General features: G+C 40.8%; 1 protein-coding gene across 1 annotated transcript; it reads left to right on the top strand.

Annotated features, from left to right (window-relative positions):
- The first annotated feature begins 422 nt into the window (after window positions 1-422).
- LURAP1L (leucine rich adaptor protein 1 like) lies at window positions 423-23,934 on the top strand. Its single transcript, XM_054178564.1, has 2 exons — window positions 423-809; window positions 22,969-23,934. The coding sequence occupies exons 1-2, from the start codon at window positions 588-590 to the stop codon at window positions 23,341-23,343; spliced, it is 597 nt and encodes a 198-aa protein (XP_054034539.1). The 5' UTR covers window positions 423-587; the 3' UTR covers window positions 23,344-23,934.
- Window positions 23,935-26,753: the final 2,819 nt, after the last annotated feature.

Below are 26,753 nucleotides of genomic sequence, written 5' to 3'. Positions count from 1 at the left end.
TCATTTATTTTCTCTTCTCACTTTTTCTTGCCTGTATTTTTTTTTCTCACCTCTCTCCCCCCTCCCTTTCCCCCGAGCCATACCGGGCGCTCTCGGCTGGAGGGCGTGCTCTTCGCTATAAGAGGGCGCCCCGCTGCCCTCGCCGTGCCGCGGCTCTTCTCCAGGCATTACGGTAGGAGGGCCACGCCGCGCCTCTTCCACCTGCCAGCGGGCTTTAAAGTTGCAGCCGAGCCACGCCGAGACTCGAATGCTGGTGTCCCAGACAGGCAGCTGTTGTCGGGGCTCGTTGCGGTCCCGCTGCCAAAGCAGGGCCCCGGCACGCCCTGTCTTGGCTTAGGGGGTTGTTTTTTCCGTTGCTCCTGCCTGCCTACTTTTGTCTTTCCACCCCGGTGGCAAAGGAGGGCCGAGGAAGGAAGCGGGGCTGGTTCGCCGTGGAAATCCCCATGTCTGCAGCGGGTTACCTGCGCGGCTCGGCCGCCAACCTCGGTGCTGTTGCAGATTATCGCGCCTTCGCGCCCGAGCAGCGGCCGGGCGGCCGTGGGTAGTGCCAGCGCCGCCGCCGCACGCAGGCCCCTCCAGGGAAAGCCATGGACTCCGGCGCCCCGCCAGACTTCCGTGACGTGGAGCAAAAGCTGGGGCGCAAGGTGCCCGAGAGCCTGGCGCGACCGTTGCGCGGGGAGGAGATCTCGGAGCACCCTGCTGTTGCTGCGTCTGTTCGCGGTCCTGCTGCGGCCCCCGGCCCCCGGCGCTTTCGCACCGCCGACCCGGCCAGGCTGGAGACGAAACTTCACCTCCTGAAGCAGGAGATGGTGAGTAGCCGGACGCCGGCTGAGGGGACCCTGTTGAACTCGTAGGACATTTGTAGCTTCTGTTGCAGCGCCGCCTCTCTTGACAGCACCGGCCCTCAGTGGGCAGCGCTCCCCATAGGGTCTGCCGGCGACAGCTTTGAGCCTGCCGCCGTGGGCAGGCGGCGCTGGGCAGGCCGCACTGCTGGCAGGCCGTGCCGGCCGCTCCTGGAAGCAGCTGCCGTGGTGCCTCCTCAGCTGTTGCCCAGGTGAGGAGGAGGAGAAGGCTCCTCAGCTGAATGGCGTGGCAGACGTGTAACTGGCCGGCTCGTTTTCTCACAGAGTAGCACTTCGCTAGTGACTCGCTGTTGGCCGAAGTTTCGTTGTCAGCTCGTTAAAAGTACTGAAAGATGGTGTATCAATAAACAAAAAGGTGCACTCATCTCTCTCTGTTGTAAGTGTATTTTTCTGCATTGTACGTGTTTCCTGATGATGTATCCAGCAAAGAGACAGTGTATGTTTTTGGGCTGAAAATTTGGCCCCGTATTTAATAACTGCATTTCTGGACACTGATCTTCAGAGACTGTGCAGAAGATGCACTCTAAGTCTCGAACAAACAGCTATTTATAATTTGGCTGAGAGGGTTTTTTATTGGCAGTGGTCCACAATGGAAATATGCTGTATTTAGTTAAGAATTCTAATTTGTTTGCTGCTTTCTTGCAGGTGCTTGCCCTGCTTTGTATATCATCATTTCAATAAATTTGTTTTTCTGATTATGCTGTAAAACTGGCTTTGCTTTTTTATTTTTAAGGCAAACATAAAAAGGCAGTCTTCAGAAGCAAGTGAACAAGCAGCTAGTGAACACTGAGCAGATATGCTACAACTGATGCGCAGTATCAGATGTGCAAGCATACTTGGCTTCCATTTGTACTAGGGTGTAATTGTTATGTAAGGTCCCAAAAGACCCTTTCTTGGTAGCAGTTCTTTCTGCTGGTCTTGTCACTAAGCTTATTTGAAAAGTATATGGAATTTGATCTTACTGGAATATAAGGATTTTGCTGGAAGCATGTTGGGGTGACTTTATGCAACTATGTTGGAACTCAACCATTTACAGCAAACAAAGCAATCTCATCCTTTGTGAACAAATATAATGCCATGCCATCAATCTCTGCACAACTTTACAACTATATAAACAAAGGTGAACATGTTTTAAGTTTTTTAAGAATAAGCATGGTAGTGGAAAAGGGAAATAAAGAATGGATATTGTGAATGTTAATAGTCAAAAGAAACTGAAGAAGTAATTTATAAAGCACACTTGTTTTCTGTAGCTTCAGATGGTTCAAGAGATCTTCACTTACCAAACTGTCTGTTATGATCACTGAGAATTTCAGTTTTAATTCTGAGGTTCCAAGTTGACATTGTATTTAATATTAAGCTTGCATAAGGGTGATTTGCAGGTAGTATATAATAAACAACTGTTAAAGATGTTTGACTACAGAGGAAACAAAACAAGAGTTCTTGGCATCAATATCTATATATGCCATGACTGTTAGGCATATTAATGGGGAGGTGGAAAGAGTGATTTGCGCTTAGTACCTTGTTTTCAAGCTCATTTCTTCGTCTACTTTACAGGAGCAAGTTTCATGTCATAGTCTTCAGTTTTCCTCTTCTTCATTCTACTATCCAGTTTCCTTCTTTTTCTTCCTTGCCCTCAATATGAACATGTTTTAGGCCTACTATCCTTGTCTTACGTTATTTGTCAATTTTATGACTACCTTTCATATCTGAACTAATTGCACATGCTAGGTAAGAGGACTACTTTTACACTGCTCAGCCTGTTTGACTTTTAGTCTGTGTATGCCCATTAAACCACTGTGTAAAATCAGCTACTTGTAGAGGGTGAAACATTGGTATTCTATGTTATTTTCACACTCTCAGCTGTCTTCTGTAATGCAGAGCAGGAAAGCGAAATCCCTTCCTGGTGTTTTCTTCTACTCTTTTTAGCGATTAAAATTTTTCCGGTAAGGTTTCAAGTTATTAATATGTCACTTCCCCTCTGCAGTTTTCTTTGTGACATCACACAGATATGATCAATTTAAGAACAGTATCAAGTAAAAATCACACTGTTTATTCCTATGGTCCTTTTTTTTTTTTTTCTGCTTTTCATTGCTAAAACAAAGCTAAAACTTTTATATGGCTTCTTATTTCACATGTCTTTGTAACATGCTGTTCTTTCCCTTTCCTGCAAGGCCTAAGAAGCCTTAAACATGTAGGAAAGCAGTTTGCAGCTGCTGCAGTAGTAAACAGGTGTGAAAATTGGAAAAGATTAGACGTTTAGAAAACCAGGTGTCATCCATCAAGCTATCTTTCTAGTTACACTGTGATGACAGCTTCTGCAACACACTAACTGAACTTTGGATAGGCAAATCTGATTGTTTTGCTTGCTTGAGCTTGAGACAAGCTTTTTGTAAGCATTTAGAAAAGTTATTCATTCCCTTCTAGTAAGGTGAAAAACTTGGTACTGGTTACTATGGTGACATCTTGATCTTAGATGATAAGCAGTACTGTTTCATTGTATTTTTTTTTCTCATTTGTATTAAGCTCTTTTTGGACATGTGGCTATTTTCTGTTTAGTTTCATTATTTATTTATTTTTAAAAAAACTTGTCTTTGTACAAATTGTGCAATTACGTAGCTGAACTTCTGTCCTTTCCCAATGCCTGTGCATGTGCTGACAAATTTCTAAATCTGACTAAATGTGACAATCAAAGTTATCTTAGAGATAGGGTCTTAATATATATTTGGTTGTTCAAATCATGGTGGTCTCAAAGCTTTTTACTTTGCTAAGGATGTATTTTGCTGTTAACTATGTTTTCTTTACAGCTCATAGGTACTACAAAATGCCTTCGTGTTCCCCTGGTAGTCTGTGGTTTGCCTTTGACAGTGAAGAACAAGGGAAGCATGTGCCGAACTGTTTGCAACACTTGAGAGTAGACACAGAACCTTAGCTCAGGCAGTATGTGATCCTTGCAATAATGAGAGTAAATTAAAATATACAGGAGTGGAAGTAGGTGGATGTTTTTGCTTATTCAAAACTGGAGGGCCATCTCCTATCATTCAAAAGAAATTTTTCTTCCACCTGTCTTTTATATAATATGCTACTACTTATCTTGCTTCTGAACAAAGTAGCAGTGTCTGTTGGACTGGATACTTCTCAGGAAGAGAGAAATGGTAGAAGTTTTAGAGATGGAGGAAGCTTTGAGAACTCTCACTGAGTTGCTTTGGGGTAGAATAGTATGAATGAAATGATAGAAGTGATTACTTCTGTGTCATCTGCTGCAAAGGAATGCTAAGCACTAAGTATATTATTCTGGTAATATTTGACTTGGAAATGCTGGGTTTGGCTTTTGAGTTAAAGCACCTGACAGGATGGTGGTGTGGGTGTATGACAGTTGTACATCTCCTGGCTAAAACCGTTGACACTTTCTTCTTCTGATCCTTTTGCTATTGCCAGTGATGGTTGTTTTCCCCTCAAACTTGATTTTTCTGGGAGTCATCAAAATCACATGAAAAGCACCACAGAGGAGCTTCCCAAAAATATGGACCTGTTTGGCCGGATCTCCTTTCCCTTCTTTGTTTTCCGTTTTCCCCACCAAGGCCATGATGGAGGCTGTTGGATCCTGAAAACCCTTACGGCATAAAGCCAGTAAGTAACAGGATAAACTAGATGTTATTGCTAGCATAGGTCAAAACACTGTGCTTGGCTCAGCCTGGGATGTTCTGAATACCCACCCATGTGCCCTTGATTCAGAATGAAATGTGTCATGATGTTTGTGACCACGTACCATTTTCTTCCAGTGGTATGTTACATGGAATCTTCCATTAAAAGATTAATAGTAACTAATTATGGCTTCAGCCCTATTTTTTAGTATGTCATGCTCCTGAGGTCACCATTTAATACATAAAACATCAACAGCTACACATGACAATAAGGGGGAAGGGGCTGAAACCAGTCCCTCCCAGAAAAGAGTCTGAGGGTGATAAGCTGGAGTCGGGTGAAACCAGCAGCCCAGCTGAAGTGCATGTACACTAGTGCAGGCAGTATGGGTAACAAACAAGAGGAGCTGGAAACCTTGTTACACAGGAAAGTTATGATGTAGTTGCCATCACAGAAACATGATGGGATGACTCACATGACTGGAGCAATGTAGTTGATGGCTACAGGCTCTTCAGGAGAAACAGGCAAGGGAGAAGGGATGGAGGCGTGGCCCTGTACATCAAGGGAGCTCTAGATGCCATGGAACTAGAGATTAAGGATGATCACGTTGAGTGCCTGTGGGTGAAGATTAGTGGGAAGGCCAACAAGGCTGACATCCTGGTTGGAGTCTCTAATAGGCCACCCAGTCAGGATGAAAAGGTTGATGAATTATTTTATAGACAGCTGGAGGCTCTCTCAAGATCACCAAACCTTGTCCTTATCAGGCAGGGTAAAGTCATCCATATCTGATGGGAACTTAAAAGAGCAGAGAGGAGGCAGTCTAGAAGGTTCTTATAGTGCATGGATAATAGCTTCTTGTCACAGCTACTGAATGAACCTACCAGGGGTAAGGCTTTGCTTGACCCTCTTTTTACAAATAGAGAAGGGCTGGTGGGAGATGTGGTAGTTGGAGGCTGTCTGGGGTCCAGTGACCATGAGATAATTGGCAGTCAAGCTAAGAGGGGCAGGAAGAAGTCCTCCAATCTGGACTTCCAGAGATTCAGACTTCATTAAGGAACCTGAACTAATTCAGAAGGTACCTTAGGAAATAGCCCTTAAAAACAAAGGGGTCCAGGAGGGCTGGACCTACTTCAAGAAAGAATTCTTCAAGGTGCAGGAACAGCTGTGCCAATGTGCCAGAAGATGAGCTGCTGGGGCAGACGGCCAGCCTGGATGGGTAATGAGCTTCTGAATGAATTAAGGGGGGAAAAAAGAGGGTGTATCATCTTTGGAAGAAAGGAGAGGTTACCCATGAAATGTTTAAGGATGTTGCTAAGTCATGTAGGTAAAAAATTAGAGAGGCAAAAGCCCATTTAGAGCTTAGACTGGCCACTGAAGTGAAGAACAACAAAAAATACTTTTATAAATGTACTGATGGCAAAAGAAGGGGCAAAGACAACCTCCACTCCGTAGTGGACATGGAGGGGAGTATTGTAACTAAAGATGAGGAAAAGGCAGAGGTATTTAACACCTTCTTTGCCTCAGTTTTTAATAGCAGGATAGTTTTCTTCTGGACAACTGGCCTCCTGAGGTGGCAGATGGAGTCAGGGAGCAGTATAGTTCCCCTGTAATCCAGGAGGAAGCAGTTAGAGACCTGCTCAGCCACTTTGGTTCCCCATAAGTCCATGGGACTGGATGGATCCATCCTAGGGATGGAGTGGCCAAGCCACTCTCCATCATTTTTTAACAGTCCTGACTCATTGGAGAGGTCCCAGAAGACTGGAAGCTGGCCAATGTGATGCCCATCCCCAAGAAGGGCTGGAAGGAGGAACCAGGGAATTCTAAGCCTGTCAGCCTGACCTCAGTGTCAGGCAAGATTATGGAAGAGGTCATCTTGAGTGCAATCACACAGCACTTCCTGGATGGCCAAGGGATCAGGCCCAGCCAGCATGGATACTGGAAGTGCCGGTCCTGCCCGACCAACCTGATCTCCTCCTATGATCAGGTGACCTTCCTGGTGGATGTGAGGAAGGGTGTGGATGTAGTTTACCGGGACTTCAGCAAGGACTTTGACACTGTTTCCCATAGCAAACTGCTGGCCAAGCTGTCAGCTCGTGGCTTGGACGGCAACACTCTGTGCTGGGTTAGGAACTGGCTGGAGGGCTGAACCCAGAGAGTGGTGGTGAATGGTGCCACATCCAGCTGGCGGCCAGGCACTAGTGGTGTGCCCCAGGGATCAGTGCTGGGCCCCATGCTCTTTAATTCATTGATGATCTGGATGAGGGGATTGAGTCCATCATCAGTATATTTGCAGATGACACCAAGCTGGGGGCAGGAGTCAATCTGTTAGAGGATAGGAGAGTTCTGCAGAGGGACCTTGCCAGGCTGGACAGATGAGCAGAGTCCAATGGCATGAGATTTAACACATCTAAGTGCCGGGTTCTACACATTGGCCACAGCAACCCCATGCAGAGCTACAGGCTGGGGTCAGAGTGGCTGGAGAGCAGCCAGGTAGCAAGGGACCTAGGGGCACTGGTTGATAGTAGGCAGAACATGAGCCAGCAGTATGCCCAAGTGGCCAAGAAGGCCAGTGGCATCCTGGCCTGTATCAGGAATAGAGTGGCCAGCAGGAGCAAGGAGGTTATTCTGTGCCTGTACGCAGCACTGGTTAGGCCACACCTTGAGTCCTGTGTCCAGTTCTGGGCCCCTCAGTTTAGGAAGGATGTTGACTTGCTGGAATGAGTCCAGAGAAGGGCAACAAAGTTGGTGAAGGGTTTGGAACACGAGCCCTATGAGGAGAGGCTGAGGGAGTTGGGATTGCTTAGCCTGGAGAAGAGGAGGCTCAGAGGAGACCTTATTGCTCTCTACAACTACCTGAAGGGAGGCTGTAGCCAGCTGGGGGCTGGCCTCTTTTCCCAGGCAACCAGCACCAGAACAAGAGGACAGAGTCTCAAGCTGTGCCGGGGGAGGTTTAGGCTGGATGTTAGGAAGAAGTTCTTCACAGAAAGAGTGATTGGCCATTGGAATGGTCTGCCCAGGGAGGTGTTAGAGTCACCATCACTGGAGGTGTTTAGGAAGAGAATGGATGCGGCACTTAGTGACATGCTTTAGTTGATTAGATAGTGCTGGATGATAGGTTGGGCTTGATCTCAAAGGTCCTTTCCAACCTATTTTATTGTATTCCTATTCTATCAGTGAGGTTTGTTCTGCAGCCCAAAATGACACTTCTTCAGAAGTCTCACTTCTTTACAAGTTCTCAGATTAATCAAAGGGGAATTATCACAGTATCACTAAGGTTGGAAGAGACCTCAAAATCATCAAGTCCAACCTCTCACCACAGACCTCATGACTAGACGATGGCACCAAGTGCCACATCCAGTCCCCTCTTGAACACCTCCAGGGATGGTGACTCCACCACCTCCCTGGGCAGCACATTCCAATGAGTAATGACTCTCTCCATGAAGAACTTTCTCCTCACCTCGAGTCGAAACCTCCCCTGGCGCAGCTTGAGACTGTGTCCCCTTGTTCTGGTTGCCTGGGAGAAGAGACCAACCCCTTCCTGCCTACAACCACCTTTCAGTTAGTTGTAGAGAGCAATGAGGTCTCCCCTGAGTCTCCTCTTCTCCAGGCTAAACAATCCTAGCTCACTCGGCCTCTCCTCATGGAGCTTGTGCTCAAGGCCTCTCACCAGCCTTGTTGCCCTTCTCTGGACATGTTCAAGTGTCTTGATATCCTTCCTAAACTAAGGGGCCCAGAACTGGACACAGGACTCAAGGTGTGGCCTAACCAATGCAGAGTACAGGGGCACAATGAATTCCCTGCTCCTGCTGGCCACACTATTCCTAATGCAGGCCCGGATGCCGTTGGCCTTCTTGGCCACCTGGGCACACTGCTGGCTCATGTTTAGGCAGCTGTCAATGAGCATCCCCAGGTCCATCTCTGTTTGGCAGCTCTCCAGCCACTCTGACCCCAGCCTGTAGCTCTGCATGGGGTTACCGTGGCCAAAGTGCAGCACCCGGTGCTTGGACTTGTTAAATGCCATCCCGTTGGACTCCACCCATCTGTCCAGTTGGTCAAGGTCCCTCTGTAGAGCCCTTCTGCCCTGTAATTATCCTTTATACCTGAAGAAAAAGACTCTCTTGTTATTTTACCTTTTCATTCAAAAAGTCCCAGCTCAACTCCTTACTGCATTTTTGAAACCTAAAGAAAGTTAAACATTTGAGCGTAGACTGCATTACATGCAATAATAAAAATAGAATGCTTTGCATAAAAGTATTTCAGGCCAAAAAAAGTGAACTGTGTCTTGGAAATGAGGGGTAAATGGTAGTGCTGGGACTGTTAGATGAGATCCCTTCCTGTGAACACTTCTGAGGATCAAATATTATTTCTGCAAGACTGGGTGTTCTGAGCGCAGTGGTTTTTAGGGGAAAAGGGAGAAATTGTAACAATCCTATTGCCAAGAAGCTGAGCATGTCATATCTTGGCTAAAGCTGTTAGAGACAGAGGAGTTTCCCTATGCTTTCTCACTGTGAATTTTCTACCCTTTTGCTCTCCTAGTTCTAGTTTAGTGGAACTATTTTTAAAAGGCTAACTAACGAAGAGCCCTGACATAGTAAAGCAGAACTGAAAGTAATTTTTACTGATTGAAATTAAAGCAAACATGATCATTATGCTGCCAGCCCTTCTCTTTTTCCTTTTTTTTTCCCTCTTTTTTTTTTCCACTCGTTCCCCCCCCCCCCCCCCCCCCCCCCTTTTTCTCTTCTGACACAGTGTTATTGTGTAAATAAAGGTCCCTCTTGGACATCAGAGCTTCTGCTGTAACTCTTCTACCAGCTTATAAGAGTTTGAACAACTTCAGTTTTGCTTAGATTTTTTAAATTCACATTTGTGTGGAGATTGTATTTGTCAGCTTCTTTCAAGGACCTTTTTTAAAATGTCCAACCATGACTTGAAACATTTCTTTAATATGTGCTGTAGGTGCAGGCTACTACATCACTGTTTTGTGTGATAACTTCAATTGACTTAATTGAAGCCAAGATCGAGTTCATTATCTAGACAACAGTGCAAAGCTGTGTATCACATGCTATTTTTCTATTAGTTTAATTGGAATTTTTGCTTAGAATTTGAAGATAAAATCTTAAATATAAAATTACCAGTGACTAGGCCCAAAGCCTGTGTAGGAGGGCTTGATTAAACTTGGTTTCATAGTGAGCAGTTACTCATTGAATCCCTTAAGTGAAGCTCTTCTAAGAACTAGAAACAAGGCATCCAGAAATAAAAAATGTACTTATTTCCCTGAGACCATCTCAAATCCATCAAAAAAGCCAGTAATCTTGGATCTCACAAAAAAGTTCTCTCCTTCATACCCACTGATTTTCATGATGTGGTAAAGGAGTTTGTAATTTTTGCGTATAGTGCAGACTGGGCAGTGATATCAGGGCACTTGGGTTAAAAGGGATTTTTAGATTGATCCATAAGAAAATGATCAAATCTAGGAAGGGAAAAAGGGAAAAAAAAAAAAAAAAAAAGGAGGATAAAAGGGCAGTACCAGAACTTTGCCAAGTTTTCTATCATTTCAGACTCTTTGGAAGGAGGATGTGAGCAAGGTTGTTTAAATTAATGCATATTTAAACTTATCTTTTTGATTGGCAAATCTCACTCAGTGCCTGAAGAAAGGATTTGAATTTGGAAATTTACATGTTGTGCTCAGTCAGTGCTGATGGCCTTTCTTTATCAGCTATGGCAGCCACTAAAAGGTAAGTCCCCAGAAATGGCAGGTGAACTACATCCTTGCATTGCTAGTTGCTACTTGAGCAAGAGTCAGTGAAACATTGCTGATACTTCACCAGCATCACAACTACTTGTGTCTCAATTGTAGATCATTACAGCAGTGTCAGAGATGCTTCACTTGAGACTTCCAGTTATGCTGCCTCTGTACAGTGGTTCTTTTGCCAGCCATGGTTTCAAAGAATATTTATTATGGTTTCCTGATGGTTTTTCCTGATTAATTTGTTTCAAGGGTAGAGGGTGTGTTTTGGCTTTGAAGTTGCTTTTCAAACTCTGACAACTGACATGAAGACTAAATCCCTTCTGCACAGACCTCTCTGACTGGCAGTAGCTTTTAGCAAGTATATTACAAATTTTCTGATTAAATCAGCAGAAGAGCATGATTTTCATAGAGTAGCCCAGGCTGGAAGGAACCTCAAGATCATCTGGTTCAACCGTTCATGACAAAGGGATCCTAGGTGAGATAATTGAGCATCTTGTCCAGTAGTGTCTTGAAAACCTCCATCGTCAATAAGGAAGCCACCATGTCTCTCAGGAGGTTGTCCCAAGAGCAAAAAAACCAAGCAAATTAAAAAAATTCCTATATCAAGATAAAACCTATTCTGGTGCAACTTGCACCTGTTGCCCTATGTCTTCTCCACGTGGCCTTCCATGAAGGAAAGAGCCTCTGTCCTCTTTGTAGCTGACCTTTAAGTATCAGAATACTATCATGAGATCTCCCTTGGCACTTCTCCAGGAAGAAAATACCAAACCCCTTCAGTCTTTCCTTATAAGACAACTTCTCTAGCCCTTTGATCGTTATCATTTTGTGTGGTTACTTCAGTTTTTGTGAGTACTTATGGATAACAGTAATGTAAAAGTGCCTTTTGTGTGTGAGCAGGAAAAATCTGGTGCATGATACCAAATGCATGCTAACACCAATACCAACACATGAACTGGAACACACTGCCCAGAAAGGCTTTAGACTCTCCATCTCTGGAAGCATTTAAAACCCACTTGACCATGTTCCTGTGTGATTTACTCTATGTGATCCTGCTCTACAGGGGTCCCTTCCAACCCCTACCATTCTGTGATTCTGTGATGCATTGAGCAGAGGTAATGGGTAAAAAGTGTGTTTCTACTCTTTGATACCTTTTTTCCCCTTCTAATAGTAAAGAATGCATGTTCATTTGTTAAAGGTTACAAGAGGCAGAGTTTGAAAAGCAGCTTCAAAGCCAAAACACTTTTTTGTTTCAAAGGCAGACTTGTAGTCTTCATTTACCAGCCCTCATTCTCATAAGTAAAGCTGCTGGTTGTAAACATTTATCTATGGTGGGGTGGGTTACTTTTTGCCTTCATGTTGGTTGTTGTCTGTGTGGGATTTTGGCTTCAACCACGCACTTACAGGTGTGGAATGGAAGCTGGCAGGGCAATTGGAGCCTAAGATGACATCAGTGTGTAATTTAATTTCTTAATTTGAGAAATGTGTAACCATTTGTATAGCAATGTTAAGGCTACCTCAGATCCAGGATCTGTCCACTACACCGTCTGTAATCTTTTGCAGAGATATTTTTAAATTAATACTGAAACACATGTAACAGTCACTGCTTGAAACTTTAGCCTGTTTTTTGTGAATGCAAGCCTTCTGTACAGAAGATAATTAGGAAAGTGATGACTTTGAGATGTGATGACTCAGTAGCAGTTTGACAAAATACTGCTCTAAAATAACTGCCCAAAAAAAAAGGCTTTTTTGCTGGCTTATCCGAAAGTTATTTACAATGCTGAAGAAACTGTCAATTGCATCTGTTACAAGTAGCTGAAGAAGGAGACAGGAGATATTTAAATCTGGACTTAAATGTGAGGATGTCCATCAACACACCAATTTTCAAGAGCAAGATTACCAGTGCCAGTTAGTTTACTGAATATTACTATGGGATACAGAGTCCAAACAAACAAACAAATTAAACAAACAAACAAAACCCCAGGAAACAAATAAAAATAAACTAAAATAAAAAGCCAAACACAGAAATATAAAAAACATAAAACAATCTAACCCATAAAAAAAACCCAAAGTCTGTAAGATTTTCACATGTCATTAGAGAACTTCAGTTAATGCCAAAAGGGAATCATAATACTAAGAATTTTAAATCCATAACGTGAAAAGACCTGTAACCTGATCTTTTCAACCACCTGAGAAAAGTTTTAACTTTTTTGTGTCAGATAGGATAAGTTGTTCAAGGGCTGGACAAGGATTAGAGAGAGAACTTGATAGGACTGGCTGATACAGGGTTTGAGGAAGAGGTTGAAATATTTGTTCCAAAATATGTGGCTGCAATAAAAGCCAAGGAGGAGATTCATAATTAAAATAATGACATTCTTTAATGTAGAAGATAAAACATTCCTGTACATATGCTGTTAAGGATGTGACTGTGAGGGGCTCTTTGTCGGCTGAATGCTACAAACCAGATTTGTGTACAAAACCTTCTGTACAGGTTCTCACTATAGTAATGCTGATTGTGAGGCAGAAAGCATTGCCCCAAGGATAAGTTTCTTTCTGAGTTTAAAAAGCCAAATATGCACTGGTTTTGAGCTGTAGCTCTGCTGGGAGTAAAACATAGGCAATATTTTTAAGTGTCTATTGAAACAGCTATATTTATAATCCATAAGATAGTGCTATTTGTTTTGCTGTAGTAGGTAGGTGTCTGACTAGAATACTTAAATCAATAGGTGTTAAATTCACAGCTAAACAGTAGCTTCTGTTGAATTAAGTCATTGCTAGGGATTGTGTCTGCAGCATGTCTAGACTGTTTTGTAACATGACCAGTATTGAGGGATGTGGTTTGCAGAAAAATTTTAACTACACTTACAGAAATAATTTTCCTTCATTTTTATAGCTTTTAACATTCTTGCTCTTTGTCATTAGTAGTTTATAGCTCAGATTTCAATAGATGTCTTTCCATGTGTGTCATTGCCTCTAGTGAGAGCTGGGTTGTGCCCAAAGTGACTAGTAGCCCTGTATACCCTGAGACAGTTTTCTCAGGGCGTTCTTATAACCTTTCCAGGCATGTTTCAAGAGATGCTTGACTGTTGGAAACGTTCATGAAAACCAACTGGATGAAACTTGAATAACTAAAAATACAGCCAGAGAGCCTGCAGCCCATCTTGTATAACAATTTTGAAAGGTATAAACAGCACAGCTCAAGTGTTTTTTTTTCAAATCTAGAAGCATATTCACGTGGTCCTTTCTGAACATCCTGTGTTACGTTCCAGCACTGAGTCCCCCTGAGTGCCTAACTGTGGACGGCATGTGGAATAAAAGGTGTCTGAGGGATCTCCTCTCAAAGTTGATCCAGTGATGTTTCCCTTGTTTCTAAGAGGAGATAAGGAAAGGACACAAGAGAGTCTGTGACAGGTGTTAAAGTTAGTTGGTTTATTTTGTTGCAATATGCAGTGTTTCCCAGTGCTTCTATAAACATGAAGAGCAGCAGTACTGTCAGAGTTATGCAACTCCACTCTCAGCAATCTAATCCTTCTCCCTTCCACCAGCCTGGCATTTCTTAATATACTCTGTCAATGAAGTGGTATGGCATATTAATTAATAGAAAATAGTTAAGCTGCTAGAAGTTACCTGAATGTTTCATTTGCTGTGCTGTAGAATGAACACCTTACAACACCGTGTGGCCCTGGTGAGGTTAAAGCAGTTAGTGCCTGTAATGCTATGCTAAATTGCTGTGCAACCACAGGGAGGTGCAGATTTTCTGAACACCTTACTAGCTTAATTTGTAATTATGTTCCCTGTTGTTAGATACCAGCTTCATTCATGACTAAGCGTCTTCCAGAAGGCAAGTTATTTGACTGCATTGCTGCTTTGGACATGAAACCTGCCTCTCTGTAGACAAAGAAGCACTTCCAGCCAGCACTTTATTTTGAAGCTGACACAAAGGCAGAATGGTATTGAATAGCATCAGCAGGTCAACTCAACCCATGATGCTAAGCAAAAAGAGAATCTGCACTGGTTTGTCACCTCTTCAGGAAACTAGGGAAATGAATGTCTAGTGCCCATCTTGGGACATGTTTGGATGGGTGCCTGGAGAAGGGTGGTTCTACCTACAGCACAAACCTGAGTTTGTTCTCTAAGTTAGACTGCTAATACATATCTTTGTTGCACAGAACCAAACAATCTGTGTATAAAAGAAAATGTTATGATAAAACAGTGGCATTGTATTGTTTTTATGTAGTCTGGTATTGAAGATTCCATTCCATGGTCTGGAAGGTTTTCTGACTAACATGATTTGACTGGATCTATGCAAAAACACAACTTCCAGAAGTTATTCAAGGTGTCCTTGTCAACTCTGACTTTAAGCTATTGTCTAGTCTTCTCAAAACTATACAGTTACGAGAAGAGTGAATGAGTGATATTTTTTAGAAGCTTTTTCCTGCAAGTGCATTTTGCCTTCACAAGGTAATTTAAACCACTGTAATCATTAAAGAGCTGTCCATATGTTGTGAGAGAATTGTGGCAAGTTTTAGTCTCAAGTGTTGGCTTGGTGGCCGGTTCCTGGTGTTACAGGGTTGGCAGAAGAAAACTAAGTTCTTCAACAATAGAGGAGAAGGTCTCTTGTCAAGAGAGGATCAGTACTGTTAGCATACCAAAACAAAAAGTTGCCTGTGGTATTTTTGTAGTCTGCTAACACCCAGAGCTAGTTGCTGTGACTGGAGCAATGGAGTGGAGGCACAGTTGCTGATTTCCTCATAGGCCCATGAGGTAGTTCACAGTCACCATCACTTCATGTAGCTGATTATGCATTTACTAATGTAGAGCAGCAGTCCTCTCATTTCAATGGAAAACGAAGTGCAGCACAACAATAAGATGTTTAAGCTTTTGTAATTTCTCAATTTTTATTAATTTGTATTCTGTTAAAGTTTAATAACAAAATTACTTCAGAAGAGTCCTAACCAACCTTTTTCAAGTGCAAACATACTTTAATCTATCTCAGTTTTCTCACAGATTTTCTTGTCCAGTTCTCTCATTTTCCAGGTCAGGATTGGTTATTGGCAAGGGCCATATTTATCTGGTGCAAATATTGCACCGTATTTCTACACCCTAACTAGCTTAGTATGTATTATTCTCTCAATAGCAGAAGAAATGGGAATGTTACTAATGACCTTGTTACCTTCATGCTCCACTCTTATCTCTGGTAACTGCATTGATGGTTGTGATTAGTATCTGTTGCTGGCCTGGGGTCAACCCACAATGCCCTGAAAGTCTGCTATGTAGAATTCTTTGCTAAGACTATAAGAAGAGCAGTATGGCATGAGTGAGTGATATAGAATAAGCTGAAGTCTGTACCACATGGTGTGAATAATGACTTTGAGTCAGAGGAGGGATCAGGTAATACCAAAAGACTGATACATAGACTGCCTGATTTTGCTCTGCAGTTTGTAGTTCTTAACTGATTACTGTTTTTACCTTCTCATGAGATGTCCTTTGCTATAGGCATAAGATTTCTGTTCAATTTCTAACATATACTTTCACTGTATTATGTGGTTAATCATGCCTTGTGCCTCTCAGAACAGAATACTACAGGCCGTTCTGCTGGAACCAAAAAAACTCTTGGAATTTTTAAGCCAAAAGGGCTTAAAAACTGCAGCGAGTATGGCTTGCAGCACGCTCCTTGGCTAGTTGTTACAGTCAAATTCAGCATTTTTGTCTGCTAAAAGTGGTTCTAGCTTTGTATTTACTTGTATCATTTTAACCTGGATATAGAAGTTGGCTGCTATCTGGTAGCTATTTATATAGATAAAGAAGTTTGAAAGGCTGTTTTTTGTTGAAAGACTTGAGATTAGCTTCATTTTATCTGAAAGATACTAAATATCTTATATTTATATAAGACACTACAGTCTGATGGGCACAAATTCTGTGCATGAACCATATTTTAGCAGGATGGCAATTACACCTATGGGGAGATCTGAAGGAAGGTTTTTTGGGATTGGTTTTTAGGTTGGTTTGTTTGTTTTTTAAGGCTGAATTTGGATTACTTGCAACTTCAACTAGCAAACAGATTAAAATTGAGGAAAAGAAACAACAAATCATATTTGATGAGATGTTGACTCATTTTTATTCATTAAATTTGAAAAGATTTAGCCCTGAAATGTGATGTTTATAACTTTGTCATAGGGTAAAAATCAAGAGGGATCAGCATATCACCAACTTTACTAAAGCAGTTCAAGAACGACATGTGACCACTTATAATTACAAGCCTGTCTTGAAGTTCCTTTTTATTCTTATTCAGATAAACCTTCATTAAATGGACATGAGTTTGCCAATAGTAAAGATTTGATTGTTAGATTACACATAAACATTTTATTGGACCTACCCCATCTCCAGGTCCATGGAATTGCTACAAACAGAATCCTAGTTTGAATTCTGGGAAGGTAAAAACAAAGATCTTATTTATTTTATTTTATTTTATTTATTTTATTTATTTTTAATCTTATGTGTAGTAGTATTGTAAAAGCAGACTTTACTTCCAAGGCATTTCAGGTTTGTCTCCAGTAATATTGTCATGTTTCAGTTCATGTTAATGAAACAGTATGTTTGGGTTCTTTCTTGATTTTTTTTTCCTTTTAAAAAATAATAGTGAGGTGAGGATCACTTTTGCCTTGGAAAAAGCAACATTTTCAAACTTTTGATACACCTTTAAGCAAAACCTATGATGTTCCACTTCTAGTTTAATCTTGTGCTTTTGAGTATACAGTGCCAGTATTACAACTTAATTAGTTTTAAAGGGATGAGCAGGTCTGGAGTGCTCATTAACCAAACCTAATTTAGAAATTAATAGATTTTTTTTTCTGTTTTTTACACTGTACTTTTTAAGAGTGTGTCTTGGTTAAGAGAAGCATACATCAGGCACAGAGTGAAATACAGTGGGGGGGGGGGGGAGGGGAATCTAGATACACTATGAAGACCCAGTGTTGTCTCATGTTGGTGGGGAAGACACTGTATTGTGTCCTATTGTGACTAGTGCCCAGAACACATTAAAAGCATGCTGTGCTCATCCATTTTCTCTAACATTTTCTGACACCCACAGATGATTGCTAGTGCTGCATATTGACCTGAGTATTATCTTCTGTGTGGGTCCATAGTACAGATTTTTCTGAACAGTTTCACCTCTGTCATAGTAGGATACATTTCTAATGTCAGATGCTACTTTTATGACAGCAGTATGGAGTGTTTGGAAACATTCAATAAAAATTTCCTGTAGTTTTAGAAGATTTTTGCGCTTCTCAAAGCTCTACATTTCTTCACTGTTCCATTTCGTGTTCATTCAACTACAGTTTAAAGTAATCAGGACCTTTCTTTTATATATCATTCATCCTTATGAGGCTGAATGTTTCTCTGAATTCTGTGGTGCTTCTGTATTTGAAGAAGTGGTCTAGCATTTGTTTTATTCGGGAGCTAATTAAATAAATACTTGCTCTCTGATGTATAGCATGTTTGATAGTCAAGACCATACCTCCTTAGCAGGTATTAAAATCTGAAAAAAAAATACAAATCTGTCCCTTTGAGCAAATGATTCTTCCAAATCATAAGCATTTTACTAGATATTAGCACGAATGTCAGACTCCCCACAGGTATTCCATAGAAAAGGATCATGCTCATTTTAGGGACGTGGAGAATGGCTTTGAGATCTAATGGGTTTATTACAGAGATAATGTTATTAAACAGTGGCACAGCTTGGTGACATGTATTTTCCTGTCAAGTCTGAAGGGGATCACTTAGTATGTATAAAATTAACATATTAAAATATGATGTTGTAAGAGAAATGTAAATCACCAATACTGTAATTTCTTTTACTAGATGATAACCATACTAGCATAATTTTTTTTTCATAGATTTACAAGAAATTGCTTAAAACCTGCTGATTAGATTATTTATTCTTAATATCTACTGAGCTAACTTTCACCCTCATTATGTTACTGTGCCTCCTGATTATTCTAGTGGTAGCTCAGATCTGACCAGCCTTTTTCCTTGCTTTGGCTAATGGGTGTTTGGTAAACTATACTTAACAAAGCAGAATCCTTTCTGGCTGGCATTGCATCAGTCTATCTTCTTCCTTCCTAGTTAAAAAATACTGTTGACAAAGCTACGTTCTGTTGCTGCCAAATTTTACAGAAAGACCTGTAGAAATATTTAACGTAGGCATTTGTTGAACAATTGCACTGGAGCTGCAGCAGGTTGAAACAAGATCATGACTAAGGTAGAAATGGTTTTTAAACTACTAAGATCAAGGGCACAGAAAGAAACTAAAGACTTTATGACAGCTCACTTTCTAAATAGGTGATACTTCACAGATTCTGATGAATTCTGCCTAAAAATCTGTTACAAGAATTTTAACAATTTTGGAGTAAAAAAAAAAAACCAAACCAAAAAAAGTATACATATCTTTTGCAAAAGAGGACATAAAGCAAGCAACCAGAATTTCTTCTGTACCTACCAGTGATCTACATATGTCACTGAAATTTAATTTACCTGAATCAGTGTGAGATAAATTAGTCAAACACATATGGCATAATGATGAACACTGGAGCATCTACCTCAGCTCACTGGCATTCTCACCTCTGTCAGACTTTGTTCACCAGTTCCATTGTTTATGCATAAGGAGAAACTGAAGAAATGAGACAGCTAGCTTGAATTGTTGCAACGCCTGAATTAATCCAAGTTAGCTGAATTTGCAGTTAAGTGAATGTGGAACATTCCCACAATGGATGGAAACAGATGGTTCCTTACAGCTGAGGATAGTAAACTTGTGTTCTTACGCTCTGTCACATAAAAGCTCCTTGGCTTTTTGACAGGTACTGCCAAAGACTTAATTCAAATTCAGAATTCAGTCTAGGCATTTTGCTTTTTCATTTTGATTCCTTTTACAGCACACAACTTAAAGGTGTTGGGCAAAAAGTGAAACAAGTATCTTTTAAATAAACTTAGGAGTAGCTTTTCCACAGATCACATTTTACAGTTACCTTTAATATCCCTGCTGACTTCCTGTACTCAAAAGAAGCAGCAGGGCCCCAGGAATCTCAAAGAAAGTAATCTGCAGAAAGGACCTAGAATTGCAGACAGCTTTGACATATTAAAAGGATATGTTGTGCACAATTTTCAGCTTTGCTGGTTTTGAAGGAGGATGGGGCCCACTGTTTTTGGAGGAAACTGCAACCTTTGTCTACAGAAGACGCAGTGGGTAAACACAAGTGCATTCTGCCTGTAGTGTGAATGGAAGTGCAACTTTGATTCAAAAGCAAAGTGACCAAGCTAGGGACAGCTAATGCACTATTTTGGGTGAGTGCCAGGAAGAGGTAGTTGTCTTTGTTAACAGCCCTGGTCATTAAGAGTTTAATTCTAAAACCAATAACATAGTCAATTCCTTTAGGGGGAAAAAAAAACCCAACAAAACCCACACAAAGCACCACAAACACTGCAATACTATGAATATTGTAATATATCCAAGTACACATACATATGTACAACGATGTCCATATACTTGTATGTATATAAAGTATCTTGAATAAATTATGACAATGTTGAACATGTTATTAGGGGAGACCATAAACAAAGCTAGTTACGTATGGAAGAAATATCTTGTTAGAATAACCCATATGAGAGGGAGAGAGGCACAGACTAGTGTTTAAGACTGGAGGTCTGGTTGTATCTAAATGCTAATATGTTCAGTCCGCTTACACCCCCAAACTGCCTTACTTGAAAGATGCCATGACTTTAATTTCACTGTTTTCTCTTGCCATGACTGTTTAAAAATTTACAATCCTTTTTGGGCTTCTGTACATGAGTGTACAAAGTAGGTAAAAAAGATGTAAAAGCTAGACTGTAAGCAGTTCTTTTTTGCTCTCATCACAATCTGTCTGTATACCACAAGTTTGTGCTAAGGACTGGTACATACTCATGCACACAGCTTTGCTGTGGTGGTTCTGTGCTTGACTTTTAACTCAAAAAGAAGCTGTAGAAACTGTTTTGAAATATCTGTATTATCTATGATACAATCCATTTATATTATTTCTGAGATACATCTAGTGCTCTGCATAAGGAATAGAGCTCTCAAACATAGATACTACTGTGTTTAGTCCCTTTAGTTGAAGCGTCTTGGAAATGATCTGTTTAATCCAGCAGTTACATATGTTGCAGCTACATAAGTGAGTATGAACTAATGTGATTGGGCCTGGGCTAAAGCAGATAAGAGGCAAGAAATGTTATAGGGTCATTTTTGTGTTATCAAGCAGATGATGAAATAAAACATATTTCAAAAAAATGAAACTTCATGGACTGCTTTTTTAATGTTCACTTCAGAGAAAGCACACTCTTGGTATGGGAGACTTGGAATGACATGGTAGCTTAGAGGAGGACTCAAGTATGCAAGAATGCCAATAATTACTCCCATTAAGGCTGTTCTGTACAACTGCAAAAACATTGTTCCCATGAACTGCTGAAATATATGAGATGACTACTTTATCTAAAAGGGACTTTATTGTTAGAGGCATATTGGTTCTAGCTCTGTTAAGTATTTCCTTAATTCTATTGGGAAATTTGCTATCTCCAAGCTTGCTTCTATTTAGCAAGTTGCTGAAGCCTGTAGTTGCTTTGAGAAGGCAGGTAATTTACTGCTTGCATGACAGGCTAGGTGCTGAGCAAATGGTTTACAGTGATTTATGGGTAAGAGGAGAGGAACAGGCTTGAGCAGGAGTGCTAAAAAATGATCAATCTGTTTTCAGAACCTCACATCTGTAACAATAATAGATGAACAGTATTGTTAAAACTGTGAATGGCAAAGATGTTTTGCTCACTAATGGGTTAACTATGTTAAATCCTATGATGTTAAATTGAATTCAGAAGTAGTGCTGGAGATTGTGGAAGTAGTCAGTCACTCCAGTCTCCCACCACTGGTGTCCAGCCAATTCCCAAGCTGCAGCTGCATAGGAAAGACCAAACCCAAGGGGTTTGTTGCTGAGCACAACATTATGTGACAGGGAATATCCCTTCTATCAGTTCTAGTCATCTGTCCAAAGTCTGCCCTCTCCAAATATATTTCCCAGTCTCAGGCAACTCTCTGAGGGTGCACAGTCAAAAACAAAAAAGGCCTCATTCCTATGCAATCATTGTTCAGTAACAGCTGAAACACTTGTGTGATGTCAACAGAACAGAGCACAGCACCATACTGGTGGCTGTGAAGCATCCCAGACAGAGACAGTACAATCTTCTGTAGCATCTAACATAATAAAAATATATTAACTTTTTGAATAACTGTACCAGTCAATGTAATTTAGGATATTGAGAAGATGGAAAGGACCATGTCCAGATGATACTCTTAGCAAATGAAGGTATAGTCTCTGCCCTTCCTGAGAGTAGTGATTCCATTCCAGCCCATTGTGGATGAACAATACAGGTGCTATATTTCTGTGTAATGATTGTGAACTTGGAGAAAGCACAAAATGTCTATTTTCTGGCATAAGAAATGTTGCTTGGGGTTTTTTTCCTTATATCTTAGTTGAGTGAAAATGTTCCTGTTTTTTATGTAGTGTATTGTCTTTTTTGTATTAATAACCTGAAATTAAAGATGTTAGTGTTCTGTGGGAGAAAAGCCTGTAATGTATATCAGACATTCTGACACATTTTTGTAGGGAAGTTCACTCAAATTATATACAAGGAGAAGTATTTTCCATGTGCATTTATGACAGCAGTGACAAATCTGCGTGTAGTATGATTGATTAGTACAATTAAAGAATTTAAGAACATATAAGGAAATCTGACACAAATTGCATGCTTGACATGGTATCTATAGAAATTAATCTGAAATACCTGTAATTTTTCCAGTGGTTTTAAGCATGCATGCCCTATCTTGGCAGTAGGGCAGAAGTTCATCTAGAGGTCTTACTGTGGAAGTCATAAATTGGAAGCGTGTCTGTTGACATCAGTCAAATGTTAAGCAGTGTTGAGGTGCTGCTGGTAAGGGCTGGAGTGTTGATTAGTTCAGAAACTATCATTAACTTCCTACAATATAGATGTAAGTAGCTTCTGGCCTTCCACACTTAAACATTATGGTCAAACCCAGAAATCATGTCAGGCTGCCTTTTCATTATTTTCACTTGGTTTATGTGATGATTAGGAGGTCACACAATGCTTCAGATAAAAGAAGCAACATATAAAACATTTAAGCCTCATCTTTTTGTCATCTCATTGCAGAAATTTGAGTAAAACTGATAATCTGGTAAGGAAAACCTGAAGTCAGTTAGCAAATATATCTGTGAAATGCAGCACTGTAGTGTTCCACTGTGGTTTACCATTAACAATTCTGTGTGTATCCATCAACCACAATAACTAAGTTGGAAAGCAGAACTTGCATCTGTGTTTCTCATCTAAATAGCGTTGTAGTAGTACATGTACAAGTGCTGTCATATGTAGCCCAATCAAGGTTCCCACTTGAACTTCATTCAGAGTATTGGTGTAGCAATTCTTGTACATTTTTCTTAAAAACCTGATAGTTTAAATACATTCGTCCTGGATGTAGAAGGTGGACTTTTTGTGTTTTGGGGGTGGGTAGGGGGTGGGGGAGGGGTGGGTGGGGGTTAAACCATTCATTGCCTTCACCGTGCTATTTAGAGTTTGATTTTGATGAAAATTAATTCTATTTTTTTAATTAATTTTGCCTTGTAGGTTAATCTCCGAGCGACTGATGTGAAGCTTATGCACCAGCTACTTGTCATCAATGAAAGTATTGAATCAATAAAGTGGATGATTGAAGAGAAAGCCATTGCCAGCAGAGGCAGCAGTTTGAGTGGTAGCCTGTGCAGCTTGCTGGAAAGTCAGGAGACTTCCCTCCATGGCAGCTGTAGCAGTTTACAAGACTGTAGTGATGTACTAGATGGAATTTCTGTAGGAAGTTATCTGGACACCTTAGTGGATGATGTCCCGGGTCACCAAACCCCTTCAGATATGGATCAGTTCAGTGATTCTTCTATTATGGAGGACTCACAACCTCTTCATAAGCATCCCAAAATTGATTCCGATGAGTGCTACTGTTTTGGTTAAGAAAAACAAGTTCCAGTAGGACACAAATGCACTTGTGCTTACCCTTTTTCCTTGCTGCTATTTTGTTCTGTGTGCGAAACCTCCAACATTCTCTTGGAAGGAAAATGTAATGATACTTTGGTTCCACTTGGTAATTTTTCTGTTACTTCTAATGCATTTTCCCCTTGTGGGCTGGGCTTTCCTTCTTTTCATGTTTTCTTAATTTATTGTTGCTTTTCTTTATTTGTTTGGTTTTGTTTTGACTTTTTACAATGTTGTATTTACAAGTCTCTGAAAGTGGTGAAGGAATAGCTTTATTTTTAAAATGAGACTTCAGGGGATGAGACTAACAATTTTGTAATTGTTGGCAATAAAATGTCTTCTAACAAATATATATTGTGGTAAATTTTCTTGACTACCAGCTTTGGCCTTTCCAAAGACACTGTTCTTATTGAGTCTTAAATCTGAATCTTGCAAGTACCTCTATAAGTTAATTTTCCTTTTGTAAGTGATGATAATTGATTCTGTTAAGCTGTCTTCACTTGGAATATAAAGTATCCTAAACTTTTCCTGTGTGTGGTTTCTTTCTTCTTGAATGTTCTCATCCTTCTTATCCAATTGTGATTTTAAATTTTAGACTTTATTGCTGCATTTTAGTGATACCTTCCAGTACTGGATGCTCTGCATAAGAGTTAATTTAATTTTTGTGCTTCTTACCTTTCATTTTCATTGAACTTGGTATTTTATGGGCACAGTCTATATCTGTAAAAGTGAAAGAGGCATCCCATATTAGAAGAATCCAAATGTAGTACTTTGATACTGAGCCAGAATTTCTTGGCAGTTGTTTTTAAAATGTAACTTAAAGCTTGAAATACAGAGGAATTTAGAGGGCACTAGTGAAGCATTTTATAGGAGGCAACATGCTAGAAGACGTGTCCTGTCTTGCTTTTGTATGTACATTGTCATCTTTAACAGGCTTACTTTGTTTTTACAAAATACTGTTACTAGAAGAAAGCGTTTCCTGGTTTGAGAAAGTTTGCTTTAACCTTTTTGTGCCTGTTGATATTGTTGAGGGCTGTGGCTAGTCATCCATTCTGCAAGCACCTGAGAAGAAAAAAAAGAACAAACTGCTGTTCTCTCCTGCTTTGAGACTCCTCTGGCTCATGGTTTTGTACAGAAGATTAGTGGGAAGATTTTTATTTTCATTGCTTTAGAATTGCAAAGAAAAAAAAAATATTTCTATGTTAAAGAAAACAGGGAGTAAAGAAATAGTATTTAACTGAACACTTTAACAGGTTAATGAACATGTATTTATAGCTTACAGATAGTGAAAGAGGTGTTATACTTACATGTCATTTAAAAGTGTCCTGTCTTGCCATACCTGTACCATGAAATTCACCCCCCAAAAATTTGCTGAATAGAAAGCAGACTTCCTATTTAAGTTATATTTTACATATTCTAAATGAATAAAGCTACTATATGCAGTAGCTGACTTACATTAGTTTGGGTGATTTTGAGATAAAGTAATAGTTCAGTAAGGTTCTGCTTTTCCAAGCATGTTTTCATGCATGTGTCTTGTACAGCCTTGATCAACATCAAACATGGAGAAAAGGTGTAGAAACATGACAAACAAAGTGGCAATGTATACTTTGTGGTGAACTCCATTACTGATCAATACATTGGATAACAATCCAAATTTAATAAACAAAACAACCCGCAAATATTTCTGCTTCAGAGATCATGATTTATTAAAGTAGAATGAGAGTAAAGAAATGCATGTTAGCAAGAATGAGGCTTCTCAGTGCAACTTGTGAGACTAACCAGAGTATTGCAGATAGCTTTGGAGAAAACAGAAGCAACCCCCCAACCAACAATGCTGGTTTTAGTTTCTTTCAATTCCTTTCCCAGTTTATGACTGCTGGACATACTATGAAAAAACGAAGTCAAAGGAAAAGATCCTGAAAAAAAAAATACTAGTGTACCGTTAAATAGAACATCAAAATAGAACTATCAAAATAGGGGTTTTTTTACTTCAAATTATTTTAATCTAGGAACAGAACTAACTCAACTAACTCCATGATACAAAACTGTGACTTCCTTCAAAGTTTTTCTACTGTTATTGCTTGGTATGGAGATTAAACTTCAGAATATATACTCCCTCTGAACATAATCAATGTGCAGTATGTACAGCCTTTTCTTCTCCAACTGAGATTTTGGGTATTTGGCCAAGGCACACGTAAAAATTTTCTATTATGTAGGAATTGCAAAAATACTGTTAACATAGAATAGGAATAGCATAGCATAGCATAGCATAGCATAGCATAGCATAGCATAGAATAGACCAGGTTGGAAGAGACCTTCAAGATCATCGCATCCAACCTATCATCCAACACCATCAAATCAACTAAACCATGGCACCAAGCACCCCATCAAGTCTCTTCCTAAACACCTCCATTGGTGGTGATTCCACCACCTCCCCAGGCAGCCCATTCCAATGGGCCATCACTCTCTCTGTGAAGAATTTCTTCCTAACATCAAGCCTAATCCTCCCCTGGTGCATCTTGAGACTGTGTCCTCTTGTTCTGGTACTGGTTACCTGGGAGAAGAGACCAGCCCCCACCTTCTACAACCTCCCTTCAGGTAGTTGTGGAGAGTAATAAGGTCTCCCCTGAACCTCCTCTTCTCCAGGCTAAGCAACCCCAGCTCCCTCAGCCTCTCCTCATAGGGCTTGTGCTCCAAACCCCTTCTTCCTCCTGTTTCCATCTAACTTCTTATGCCTCAACTTCCACCCGTTGCCCCTTGTCCTGTCACTGGGCACCGCAGAAAAGAGCCTGGCTCCATCCTCTTGGCACTCACCCTTTATGTATTTGTAAACATGAATGAGGCCACCACTTAGTCTCCACCAAGCTGAAGAGCCCCAGCTCACTCAGTTGCTCCTCATGAGGAAGAGGTTCCAAGCCCTTAATCATTTTTGTGGCTGTGCACTGGACTCTCTTAAGCAGTTCCCTGTCCTTCTTGAACTGAGGGGCCCAGAACTGGACACAACATTACAGATGGTGCCTCACCAGGGCAGAGTAGAGCGGGAGGAGAACCTCTCTCAACCTAATGACCACCCTCCTTCCAATACAACCCAGGACACCATTGGTTTTCTTGGCCATGAAAGCACATTGCTGGCTCATGGTTAACCTGCCACTCACTAGGACCCCCAGGTCCTTTTCCCCTTCACTGTTCTCCAGCAGGTCAGTCCCCAACCTACACTGGTACATGGGGTTGCTCTTACCCAGGTGCAAGACTCTATACTAGCCCTTGTTGATCTTCATTCAATGTCTCCCTGCCCAGCTCTCCAGCCTGTCCAGTTCCTGACAAATGGCAGCACAACCCTGTGGTGTGTCAGCCACTCCACCCAGTTTGCTGTCATCAGCAAACTTGCT

This window comes from Dryobates pubescens, chromosome Z (assembly GCF_014839835.1).
Source record: "Dryobates pubescens isolate bDryPub1 chromosome Z, bDryPub1.pri, whole genome shotgun sequence".
Lineage (NCBI taxonomy): Eukaryota > Metazoa > Chordata > Aves > Piciformes > Picidae > Dryobates > Dryobates pubescens.
This window is presented reverse-complemented; position numbering and strand designations above follow the sequence as displayed.